We start from the raw sequence: 12,840 nt of genomic DNA on the forward strand, positions 1-12,840 counted from the left end.
TCTTTCTCAGAGAAATAGACATTGCTGAGCAGAAATATCCAGATGCTGCTTAAATATGCTAGTAAATACTGGGTAAAATTCATGGAACTAGCAAAAAACCACTATGAACTGCTTTACCAAATATCACTACTGAGGAAATATATGAAAAATATCACAAAATATAAAATCATATATTAATAATGCAAATGCCAGATTTTAAATAAAGACCTTTAGTTTTCCTCATGGTGTAGTTTTATTGTTTCTTCCACAATATTCATATGTGCAAGAAATTTCACAAGAGAACAAGTCAGCAAGCTCGTAAGGCAGCAAATTCTTCACAAGTCAACGGGCTCTTGAACCCACAAAAAGACAAGAAGTGTAAGATTATAAAATGTTAGAGATGAAATTCCATCACAATGTACTTTTTTCAAGCTCTACTGGAAATTTAACACAAATATCAGTGTTAATTTCACTTTGTCATGTATGATTTGAGCTTGCTTTAAGCTCATACACTGAAAGGAAGTCTCATTTCATGCACAAAATCTGTTGCATGCCTGGCTTCCTTAATATAAATCTACAGTTGAACATTTCCAGTGCCAAGAAAAATTCAGCAAAGCTAAACTACCGGAAAATGCAAGTTAGTAAGCTTCTGCTTGATGCTTCTGAGTAATAATATAAAATCATCAAACTGATACTTCGAAATGATAAAAAGACACTGTTATCTTGATAATTTCATCTTAGTTTCAACACCAAACAGTATAGAAAGCATCCAAGTTTCTGTTACAGTTTTCTAATTTAACTTAATCATGATGGTCAATATTTAGGATCAAAAGGTAATTGCCCCAATTCTATTTCAAGGTTTGCCATGTGTCTTCCATTAGTGCGAGCATATTTATGCCATTTACCTTCCCTTTTATAAGGTTGTGGCTGAGGGTGCTTCTGCTCTTGTTTTCGATGCCTGGAGCTTTCAATATTTACCATACGTTGCTTTTTATCTGGTCGACTGAAAGCAGTAAACACATTTTTCATCCATGTTAGAGTTAAATTTATTTAAACAAGAAACAATTTTAAAGTTTTTCTCCATTAATCTATTATCTGAACACTGAAAAAGGATGTTAAATTAATCTGAAGTATAATCCTACTATAACCATACGAAAAAGATTCAGTGAGTTTATACTTTTATCCTATAGAAGGAAAAAATAGACAAACTGTGCTGGCAAAGAGGGAAAACACTCAATAGATAAGTAGAAATGTGACAATAAAATAATGAGATGTGTTTCCATTATTTTTCCTCCTTTCCTATAAAAATTAATCCCCCCCCCAGTGGCTTCATTCATGAATACATATACATCTCTTACAGAGTCTCTCTCTCGAAGCTAAGGCTTATAAACAATGTCTACATGAACAGTTCTCCGTCTCTATAATCAGGCTTCTGTCACTACTTCACTGAAACACTCCACAATGCCATCCACGGCCATCCAATTCCCAGCCAAGAAATCCAGTCTTTTCCGTTTTTTTGTTTTGTTTTGTTTAAGCATTTAACACTGCAATATTCCTTTTACTTGAGAAGATCTTTGGATTTTCATGATGCCACTCTCTGGCCATTCATTCTCAGCCTTCTTTCTCTACAACCCCTTGGATGTTGGTGTTCCCCAGGAGTCTGATAAATATGTCCAGCCTAGACTGTCTACACACGCACGGAGTCTGGGCTAGAGACAGTCATATAACCAACAGCCAACTAATTCTCTACTTGTATGTCAACAGGTACCCTCCAAACACAATTCTCATTTCCAATTCCCCTTATGCAAAACCTTATGGTATTCCTTAGTGTAGCTGATGTCACTATCTAACTAGTGACCCAACCCAGAAATCTGGAAATCATTGTTACTTTCTACTTCCCTTTCACAAGAAATACCACCAATTTTACTTACTATATATTGTTCAAATCTGCCTCCTCCTTTCTACTCCAGCTGCTGCCCTAGTTCAGATACCCATCAGCTCATGTCTATACTGTTTCAAAAGACCGCTTTCTAGCATCTAGCTTCACCCTTTCCAACAAACCCTGCAGGCTACTGCCCGTGACCCAAAATGCAATAAAGCAAGTCCTTCAGCATAAAGTGAAGGTTCTTCATGCTCTGAATCTTTTCTTCTGTTCACACCCCAGCATTACCTTGCCTCCTTAAAGTAGCATGTCTTCATATCTACAAATCTGTGCAAATGAAGTTCCCTTTGAGTGGAATGTCCCACCCTATCTGCTTGGCAAGTTCTCACTTCTCCTTCAAAAGTTTGTTAAAAAGTTCAGTTCAAAGGCCATCTCACTTATGAAGCCTTCCCAAACATCTCCAGACTGAGGCCACCATATACATATGCCTCCATACCTCCACTGCATTCCTTGTACTGACCTAATTCTCCAAAAGCTTGTGAGCTCTTTGACAGCAAGAATTTTTCATTTGTTTCCTCAGGGCAGCCTCACAGTACTTTGCACTAGATATGTATTTAATGACTAAAGACACCAAAATCAGTCTCATTATTTTATAGACACATTACATTTACTCAAAAAGATATATATATAAAACTATCTCAAAGTTAGTTCCCTTTCTAAAAGGTAAAAAAATAAAGCTAAGAAGATTAGGTTAGTTTCATGTTACAGAATAGAAAGCTGATATGCAATGGATACAATATTACTTTTAGAGATTATATATAAAGCACACACATTAGAACTTTTGGCTTGCTAAGTTTGCCACTTTGATCATACCTCTACCTTTACCAACAATAATTCTGTAATAAATGTATTAGATATCATAATTTAGTTGGTAAATGGAATAGATAAATGAAAGTAAGTGGGACACCTGAATCGTTATTCTGATTTCAAAGTGAAATCTGTATTTTTCCTCCTAGCTTCCCAAAGTGAGTAAATAAAAAATTAAAGGAAAATAATTTCACTTAAAATGATTATCTTTTCATAAAGTATAATGAAAAGAAACAAAATAGGCTAAAATAGGATTATATATCCTTAACTGATTTTTAAGATAGAAATTAAACCATTCGCTCAAGTCAAATTGATTATATGAAATTTTCAGTTTGTAATAGATTTTAACTTAAAATTTTATCTTTCAATTTAATTTATCCTAAATTCTCAGGCAATAAAGTACTTTTACAAATAGTACTTTTGTTTACAAGAAGTACTTTTACAAATACAGCTGACCCTTGAACAATGTGGGTTTGAACTGCGTGGGTCTACTTACACATGGATATCTTTCAATAGTAAATACTTCAGTACTACATGGTCTGTGGTTGGTTGAATCCACAGATGCAGAGGAATTGCAGATACAGAGGATCTGACTACAGGTCATATGCAGATTAACCCCCACGTTGTTTACAGGTCAACTGTAGTAACATTCTAAGAAATTTATCAAATGATACAAATGCTATCCAATATAAATGTTAAAAACTATTATAATAATAACATGGTGCTATGTAAACCGACCTGGGTCCATATGGAGGGGAAAAGGTGTGACCAAAGAAGTGTCTATATATATATCCATCCAACTTCTCAAATACTCCATCATTATCTACTTGATATTCCTTCATGTCTTTAAGATAATCTTTAACATCATTAACAAAGTCAGTGAAGAGCTTCTGATCATGTATAAAGATACCATTTAGGAAAAAATTATTGATGAAGTGATCAAGTTCTTTCCAATGATGAAAACTATCCAGTTTTTCTAATAAATACCTTTCTATTAACTGTCTAAATTCATCTATCCTTACAGGATTCAACATTTTAACATTAAAAAGATTAATGGATTCCTGTTGAGCACATTCAAATACACCAGAACAAGCCTTTCTGAAAGAATTATAATTTCCACCACAGTCATGCTCAGCACTGCATTTCTGTGAATTTGTATTTTTTCCAAATTCTTCAAAATGAGGCTTTTCTTTCCTTCTCTCTCTTTGCGTAGTAGGGCCTCTACTATTCTGGTTTTGTGTACGTGCCTTATACTGTGGATATAAATATTCACTAAAAACTGTTGTTGGTTTTTTGGCTGCTGCTTCTTTTGTAGCACCAAATCTTTTATTGCCTTTTTCATCAAAGATATTCTTGGTGGTATCTTTGAAATGTCTGAAAGTGGATTTAACTGAATCTGAGAATTTTTTCAGATTTTCTTTTACAGCTTCTTTAGCCTGTTTAATTTTTTCTTTATGATGCCTCACAAACTCCTTGGTAGAATTCTTCATAGCATCAAATGTTTCCTTAACAGAACCCAAAAATGTTTCCTTTGACTTATTTTTAGCTCTGTGGTTTCCTCTGTTCCCTTTCTTTTTTCCATCAGTTTCTTGTTTTCCATTTTGATCTTTTGCTTCAACATACAGTCTTTCCCACAAGTCAGAACGCTGTTGTTCAAAGTTTAGCTTGCGCTCCAGCTCAGTGAGTCTTTCCCGTAACACTTCTATTTCCTTTTTTTCAGTCACTACACTGGGAGAGTCTGGGTTGCTATATGACTGACTAGAGCTTAGCTGCTGGAGTTCCACCCTTAAAGCCATGGTTATTAGTTGTTCTCTTTCCAGTTCCCTCCTTAGCATCTTTGCTTCTGCCAACAGAGTCTCCTTTTGATTAAGGAAGCTTTGTGTTTTCAGCTTTTCTTCTTCCAAATGCTGCTTAAGTTTCTGATTTTCTGTAACTAATTCAGCACTTGTCCCTTTATCTTCCAATATCCTAATCTGTTCTCTTAGTTTCCTTAACTCTTCCTGTAATGAAGATAAGGCTTTTTCTTCCTTCTCCAGAGATATTCTTAGATACTGATTTTCTGTATCAAGGTTCCTTTTCTGAGTTTCAAAGGACATTTTCTCTGCTTCAGTATGGGTCCAACACCGTGCAAGGTTTTCCTTCAATGACTAAAGTTTTTTCAAAGATAAGAAAGAAAAATATCAAGAGCTTTAAAGGCTGAATTTAAATCTTTAAGATGCAACAAATACCCCATAAATGTTTAGTGTCTATTTCTGCAGAGACTACCCTTTATGTAGTTTTTTCAATATATGAAAACTGGAAAATACAAGGTTCATATGCAGGAAAATGCACAGCAAAGAGCTTCATCAAAAGAAAAACATAGCACACTGGAGGAAGACAGCCTTCTATCTTTTGACTACAGGACTCCAATCTCTCCTGAGAAAGCTCCTAGAGAGAATGTAGGAAGGACCAAAGGTTCTCTGGTCCTTGGGTGAGGGCGATTATCTCTTATAAAAAGTAAAATTACAGCTAGAGATGACTTCAGGCTTCAGAAAGTTCTGTTTATACTCACTGCACTCTTTGAAGGAAAAAAATTTCAATAATCTTAGTCCTATTTGAAAGATCTTGGTCGTACGCAAATTAACATCTCGAAGTTCACATAAGTTATACAAGTTCTCCCATACTTTAGAGAACACACTGAATCTTGGTGACATTTACAACTAATTTCTCCAATTTCAATTAATTTTCTGAAGAGACTGTAACCAGATTAGCAATGCAACTCTGAAGTCAACATTCTTGCTGAGAAATTATGTCCAGTCAGGTTTAGAGAATTCTGCTGCAGTGCTAGGTAGCCTTGAATGTTCTTTCTTTCAATACATGTATTAGTAACAAACTTTCATCACAACAGCAAGAAATTAAACAATATGCTTAAACAGGTTAATGGTTATAGCACTATCCAGTCAGTTAATTGTTAGAGCACTATCTAGTCAGTTAAAATATCTTCATAAATCAGCAAAACGATATAACTTTGCTTAATTTACTACAAATATTATGACTATTCCCTTTGAATCAGACCAGAAAAATATCTGAATTACAGAGACCAAAAAAAAAAAAAATCCTTTGAATGAGGATATTTTCCACTTGAAAAATAAATATCTGAAATGGATATTTCACTGTCTGGCTCATTAACCTTCAAAGAACAAATTAAAATTTAAAATTTCCTTACAGTCATTTCATCTGCTCTCCCTGAGTGAGAGAAAACAAGTTTCATCTACCCAACAGAAATGGACTTTGGAGAATATTATGCTTACTGAAGTAAGTCAGAGAAAAACAAATACTGTATGATATCACTTATTGTGGAATCTAAAAAATAATACAAACAAATGCATGTAGCAAGACAGAAACAGATATAGAAAACAAACTAGTGGTTACCAGTGAAGAGAGGGAAGGGGGAGGGGCACATTAGGGATACGGGATTAAGAGATACAAACTACCACTATGTATAAAGTAGATAAGCAACAAGGATATATCCTACAGCACAGGGAATTACAGCCATTATCTTGTAATAACTTTTAATGGAGTATAATCTATGAATTACTATGAATTAGCATGAATTACTATGCTGTACACCTGATACTAATACTGTAAATCAACTACACTTCAATTTTTTTTTAAGTGAACTATGGAGTAGAACAGACTAATGTAACATTATCTTTAAATGCACAAGCACGGGGAGCACCACAGAATGACTGGAGGGTACAATATTCTGTATCTAGTAAACTCTAAAATCTTGAATCAAGTGACTAAGCAGATGCTGGACAGGTCTTCCATGATGATCTTCAAAATCCAAACTACATTTAACAGCTGGAGACAAAAGGTATGCAAGAACTGACTCAGCAAACATCTATACAGGGCGAGTCTCCTTACAGCCAACATCATTCTATAGAACCATAAACCATGATGGTAAGAAGGAAATAGCTGCTCTTTTTTATAACATCCTCTGCTCAAGGCAGGGAAAACTAAACTATTTACAATTAACTTCAGTAGTGCCTCCCTGAAAGATATATTTCAGATGTTAAGTGGGATTCTGTCTTCCAAAGAAATACAATCATAACCCTATAAAGAATATATAAATAAACTGTGAAGGAAATTTAGGGAAATGGAAGGAAAAAGGAATAGTTTACCTTTCTACCCTGAGTTTATCTGTAATCCCTACACCCTTCTTAGGCAAGAACTAGAGAGGAGACCAGGTATTTTGCTAATCCTCATAAACCCAGAATAGACAGCACAGTCCTGTTGGAGCCAGGTGAATTTCAGGTATGAAAGTGTAACATGCTTTCTCTTTCTTCGTAACTGACATGAAACCAGAGAAAAAGGACTGGCTGATTATTTCCCTTGATCAAGGGTGGCTCCTTAGAGAAGCTACAAACTCTCCTCTCTCTCTCTCTCACTGAATGAAAATGTTTTGCTTGGCTCTATAAAAATAACGTTAATAATAATAATGTTTTATAGATAATATCAATTAAAATAATGTTAACTATAATATAGTGATTAGGAATAACATCTTTGGAGTCAGATAAACAGAATTAAATTCAGCTCTGCTGGCTGCTAGACTTGGGAAAGTTACTTAACTTTTTTGAGCCTCTTTCCCAACTATAAAATGAAATTAATACTTGCTTAATTCACTGGGATGTGGTGAGAAATAAGAGAAATACTGTATGTGAGGTACAACAGTGCCCAGGACACAGTAAGTACTCAATCAATAATTACCAATATTATTACTGATTTACTAATCTGCACTGTAGTTGTATCTGAATAGCATAATTATTGGCTAACAGAATTTTAAAATTTTATTTCTAGCACATACCTTATAATCTATAAATGACCCTTGTTCCTGTTGACACTGGGAAAGATAATCCTTCATATCATTCAATTCATCTTTATGTATCTTTCTGACTAACTGTTGACGCTTCTGAATCTGAATTGTGCCTAAAAATAAAAATTTTTATTAGGGATATATAACATAAATGTCATGATTACCAATATTTTTAAACATACAATAAAACATTTACTTTGCATATATTTAACTGCTTAATCCAGACAGGATCATTTTCTTCAAAATATCAGCATTTCACAGTTCTATAAAAATTCTGATTATATAAACAAAGAAGGAATAAGTAAAGTCTTACAGTGTCATTCATCAAATGGTGGTATATGGATGTTAATTTATAAATCAGGCCAAGTAGGTTAATATATTTTTTACTTTATTTAGCATACACCAGGGATATTTAAGCAGTTCACTATCCTCTTGATTAAAACAAGCCAGACCATATTACCTTGCCAAACAAAAAAATTTATGTAAAGTTTCTGTCTTACTGTTGTTTTTAAGGGCTGAGGTACATAAAGTGTTGCATTCCCCACTTCAACAGAGAAAGGAACAAACCATGGAGTCTATTCACAGGTTATAAGTAACTAAGGAAAAATGAAGATGTCTAGTTTTTCTCACTGTATTTTGCCTAAATGATATAGCACAAGCCCAAAAAGAATAGCAAGAAAAATAATTGGCTAACTATAATTACCCACCATTCTCAAAGCCAGATCTTTTAATAACTCTGCATTAGTTATGTCTGTACTGGAGTATCACCATCCCTATCCCAGTAATAAAGAAATCGTAAATCAACCAGGATGCTATATTTTCATCCTAAAAATCAAAATGTTAATTTGCCAAGACATGCTGTTCACGTGCTGCTACATGCTTCATGCACGAGAAAAACAACAACACTAAATCAAAAAGAAGGCAAAATGCATTTGGCAACCATAATATTACATCTACTGAGTGGCATACCATTATGTAAAAGACATCACAGAATTTTGTAATGAAAGAATATAATATGGGACTGAGTGAACTGATGAGGATGATTATAATTTTTGTGACTTTCTGTTTGAATTAAAAAAAGAATATAATAATTAATAGTTAATCGATTTCTGAAAAATTAACTTATTTCTTCAGTACATCTTGAAAACCACTAAAGAGAAAACTTCTGCCAAGTTACAGACAACTGTTACCAGTTAACAGCTATGATATCCTGTTAGAATTCACTTCTCAAAAAAAAAAAAATCACAAATTTGCATGGCAAATTTGTTTCAATATTACTCAAAAGAATCTCAGATTTTTTGAAATATTGAAATAAATTTATCTATAGTTCCCAAGGCAACTGAAAACTTCTTTTTTTCAAACTGCTAACAGAATGAATTCCTTTGGCCACTAGAAAATAACTTAAAACTAATGTGTTGAGATCTGAGTTTGCAGTACCATTACATAGCATATGTTTGATGACTATCAATGTGTCCTCTGTCAATCAATCTCACAAACAATTAGGTATTTTTTCCCCCTCTACATCTTCAGCTGCCTAACTATGAAGTGTTACAACCCAGGGTTTAAGGCCTTCTGGTTATATCCACAAATCTGCCTACCTTAATCACATTAACCCACTGTCAGTTTTTGCTACCACTGCTGTAAGACTTCTCTTCTACAGGTAAAGAGTCTCAATCTCACCAGAGCTTGCAGCCAATATATCCAGCTGCCTGCTAGGCACAATTTTGGGGGTGTCTTCATTTAAAAAACAAAAAACAAAAAACTGAACTTCAGCACCTGCCCTAATTTATTCTAAAATAAAGTTGAGTAAAAACAAACCGAACTGTGCTCACCGTCTATTAACTTTCTCATCTAGCGAAACTCTTCCCCTCTAACTCCCCCAACGCCAAAAGTAAAGCAGCTAACACACTTCTTGGAATTTAAAAAGTAAACCACCAATATCTCAAGCATCCAGGCTCAAAGTTCTGTTTTCCACTGTTACTTCAGTGTCCCTTATTTCACCAGCCTTCTCTCCATCCCCACCATCACGAGAACTGTCAAGGTCCTGATCACTGAATACCTGAATTACAAAACCTTCTAGTTAACTGTTCTAATTTTTCCCACACTATTTATCTTCCTGCACTTTTCCTCTAAAATTACTGCTCTCAGTTCACTCTATAAATCAAACTCTCCTACTCGGATTCCAAGATGTTTTACAATATAATAGCATCCCACATATTCCAACCTATTTTCCATTATCTCTAAATATCTATTCTGCTATAATCCTACCAGTCTTTTCAGTGCTCCCAAACCTAGCAAGTTTACTTTCAGATTATCAGGTTCTCCACTGCTAGAATGTTCTACTTTCCTTCCACATAGTGTAAGTCCAGACCCCCAACTTAAATCCTACCATCTCTAGGGTGACTCAGTGTCATAGTTTGAGCTATGATTCTTGTCTGTGCTTCATAACTTAGCACCTAGTTATATTGTTATACTGAAATGTCTGCTGAAAAGCAGGACAGCCTATACTTAAAGCAACTCCATGAGGAAACCAATCAATTAAACTCCGCTGTTGATTTGGAACATGGATAGTCTACAGGTAAAAGAAAGAATAAAACAGGTGCTTCATCAAGAATTTTTTAAAAAATTTTTGTAAGCACTTTCAGGACCTGAAGCAGTGCCAAACACCTATAGTACATTCTTTTACTATCCTCAGTCCTTCTAGTTCTCTCTTCCTTCCAAGATAGATCTGACACTCCAAATTTATATCACCAAGGTTGGTGAATGTTCTGAGTGATTAACTTAGTAGTTCTTGTTAAATGATTATAAAGCAAATGACTGATTATGGAGTGCAATGACTGACTTCACAGTGCCTGAGAAATTCAAGCTGGCTCTAAAATCAACTCAAAAGAGCTCTTAAAGTATTGAGATCGGTGCCACAATTAAGAAAAAAAAATGTGATGTCCTTTAAAAGTGACCTTGAAAAGCTATCATTCAGGTTAAGTTTTTTTATGTTCCCTGAGCCAATCATATTATTATATGGACCTATTATTATGAAAGTTGTTCCTATTCTGAAAAGCTAATTTGAAATACTACAGGAAAATGTTTATTAAATACAATTAATAAAGTAAATTTTACAAGTAAACAAAATTCTTAAAAAACAGGGCAATAATTTCTCAACTTTGAAAGCACTCCTAAATTGATCTTTCTACAAAATACTTAAAGGTCATGCAATTTGTAGAGTTTTAATGCAATGTGGATTAACATTAAATCACTGTCCAATTTTTTTTTTAGTAAGAAAAGAAGATTAAAGTAAGACCTTCTCCTTTGTTACCTCCATGTTTACCTGCAAGGGGAAAAAACCAAGCTCAAAAAAACATATTCATATACTTGCTCCAGCTAGATAATAAACAAGTATGTATTTCAAGTCAAATCTCATTACAACGAACTTCAAGGGAGGATACGAATTACAAGATCCCAGTATTAAATTCAAGCAGACATCCACCAGGAGTCTAAATACTTATTTTTATTAATATAAAGTTAAATACAAGAAGAAACACATTTTACTGACTCTGACTTTAAACAGGATTGTCTTCACTTTCTTCTAACATTACACTATATTGAATAATATCTTTTCCACAAATCAACAAAGGGAACATGTAATTCTTCAGTCTTAAGGAACACATTGTTGGAAGGAACTAGCAAAACCAGATTTACTCAGAAAGCTAAACTGTGGATTATGTAGGCAAAAATCCTAAAAGTAGTTAATACAAGGCAAACTGAAATTTGTGAAGTTGACAAGATCTAAGACATTTGTTTAAAGTGTCTTTTTCAAAATTCTAATAAAGCAAAAAGAATGAATATTCAGTTCTCAGCCTTATCTTTGTACAAATATATACCTTAAATAAGATTGAATGGTTAGGCTCCCAAAAGAAAAGTAACACCACATGGAATTCCTTCCTCTTTTCACCCAGGATACTTTTAAAGGCTTTGCATTAAGAAAATTATTAATCAATGTAAATAAACACTAACAAGGATAATAGTGAGAAAAGTATAAAACAAATGAATTCTTAAGTCATGTGAATCATGGAAGTAACAACAACGGTCACAAAATATAGTGCTTTCATGAAACCTAAAAGTAGAAATAATGAGCACCTATTATTGTGACATTTCATATGTAACTATTTAAGTGGAATTTAAATAATCCTCCTGATAAAGTCACAGTTAAAACTAGTTTAACTGTGATTCTAAATTAAAACGATTTGCCCTGTAATGAGCATTTCAGATTTTTAATCTTCCAATATTTTCTTTAAATAAATATATATATGAGCAATCCTTACATTTCTTAAATACTACCTCATTTCAGTGCAAACAGCTTTGTGAAGCAACACTATCCCCAGTTTCCACATGAGCAAACCAAGGCTCAAACACGTACAAGCTTTCCAAGGACATATATTTTAAGGAAGACACTGAAAAAGGATCCCAGAATTCCTTACTCTTTACCACCAGTTTATATATAACAAATTTTCAAATACTTACCATAGAAATGTCCAAATCCCATGCTGATTGCAATCACCAAAGCAAGTATAACGCATTTATTGAGACCACTATTGAACTGACGTTTACACGGCTCCTTAGAAGGTTCAGTTTCTTGTTCAGCAAGTAACCTTTCTTCAGATTCTGAACTAGAAACAGTCTTCTTCCTAGCACGGCGTCGTCTAAAGGCCGGACTGGGCTGATGACTGGTTTCATCACTACTGGATTCGTCATCGCTAGGCTGAGATGAAAATACTATTTTAAAAAGAAAAATGTAGATAAATATTAAATATTTTAGAAAAGCCTTCCCAGTAAATATGATTTAGAATGCCATCCCTACATGCCTTTTTACATACAACAGCCAAGAACAAAAACAACAGAATAGAAACAAAAACTCAAGTTTTCAAGTTTATCAACATAAAGCCAAAGATTTCAACTGTGATACATAAGAAACTGTTAACTATACTCTGTGCCTTTGAGGGCCTGGTTTTGGTTGTTTTCTTTTTTTTAACTTCCCTTATAGTTTACACCATTAGAACAATCATTCTCATAGCCTATTAAATTTCACTGCTATTAGAGCCACAAACAAATACTATTTCTAGAAGGGGAAAAAAAACCCTCTATCTCTTCATTTAATTTCAAATAGAGGTAATTTAAGCTCAGCTGTTTAAGGAACAGAGGGAAGTATATAAGCAGTTCCTGAGACTTAAAAAAGACAACAACTACCAAAAGTTTCCTTGAG

The 12,840-nt window shown here is 34.0% G+C and overlaps 1 protein-coding gene across 5 annotated transcripts in view; it reads right to left on the bottom strand.

Annotated features, from left to right (window-relative positions):
- Window positions 1–5: 5 nt before the first annotated feature.
- The window catches only part of CCPG1 (cell cycle progression 1), a gene marked incomplete at its 3' end in the record, with an annotated part of 38,618 nt that continues 25,783 nt past the window's right edge, over window positions 6–12,840 (bottom strand). For 3 of the 5 annotated variants that reach the window (XM_082647486.1, XM_082647483.1, XM_082647484.1), the window contains 4 exons: window positions 12,102–12,353; window positions 7,575–7,696; window positions 3,467–4,875; window positions 6–982 (listed from right to left, as the gene is read on the bottom strand). In XM_082647486.1, the coding sequence (XP_082503612.1) occupies window positions 793–982; window positions 3,467–4,875; window positions 7,575–7,696; window positions 12,102–12,353 (1,973 nt within the window). Of the gene's footprint in view, window positions 983–3,423; window positions 4,876–7,574; window positions 7,697–12,101; window positions 12,354–12,840 lie in introns of those variants that run through there. The other 2 variants (XM_082647485.1, XM_082647487.1) reach the window with 2 other exon arrangements.

This window comes from Grampus griseus (assembly GCF_964374135.1).
Source record: "Grampus griseus genome assembly, chromosome: 2".
Taxonomy (NCBI): domain Eukaryota; kingdom Metazoa; phylum Chordata; class Mammalia; order Artiodactyla; family Delphinidae; genus Grampus; species Grampus griseus.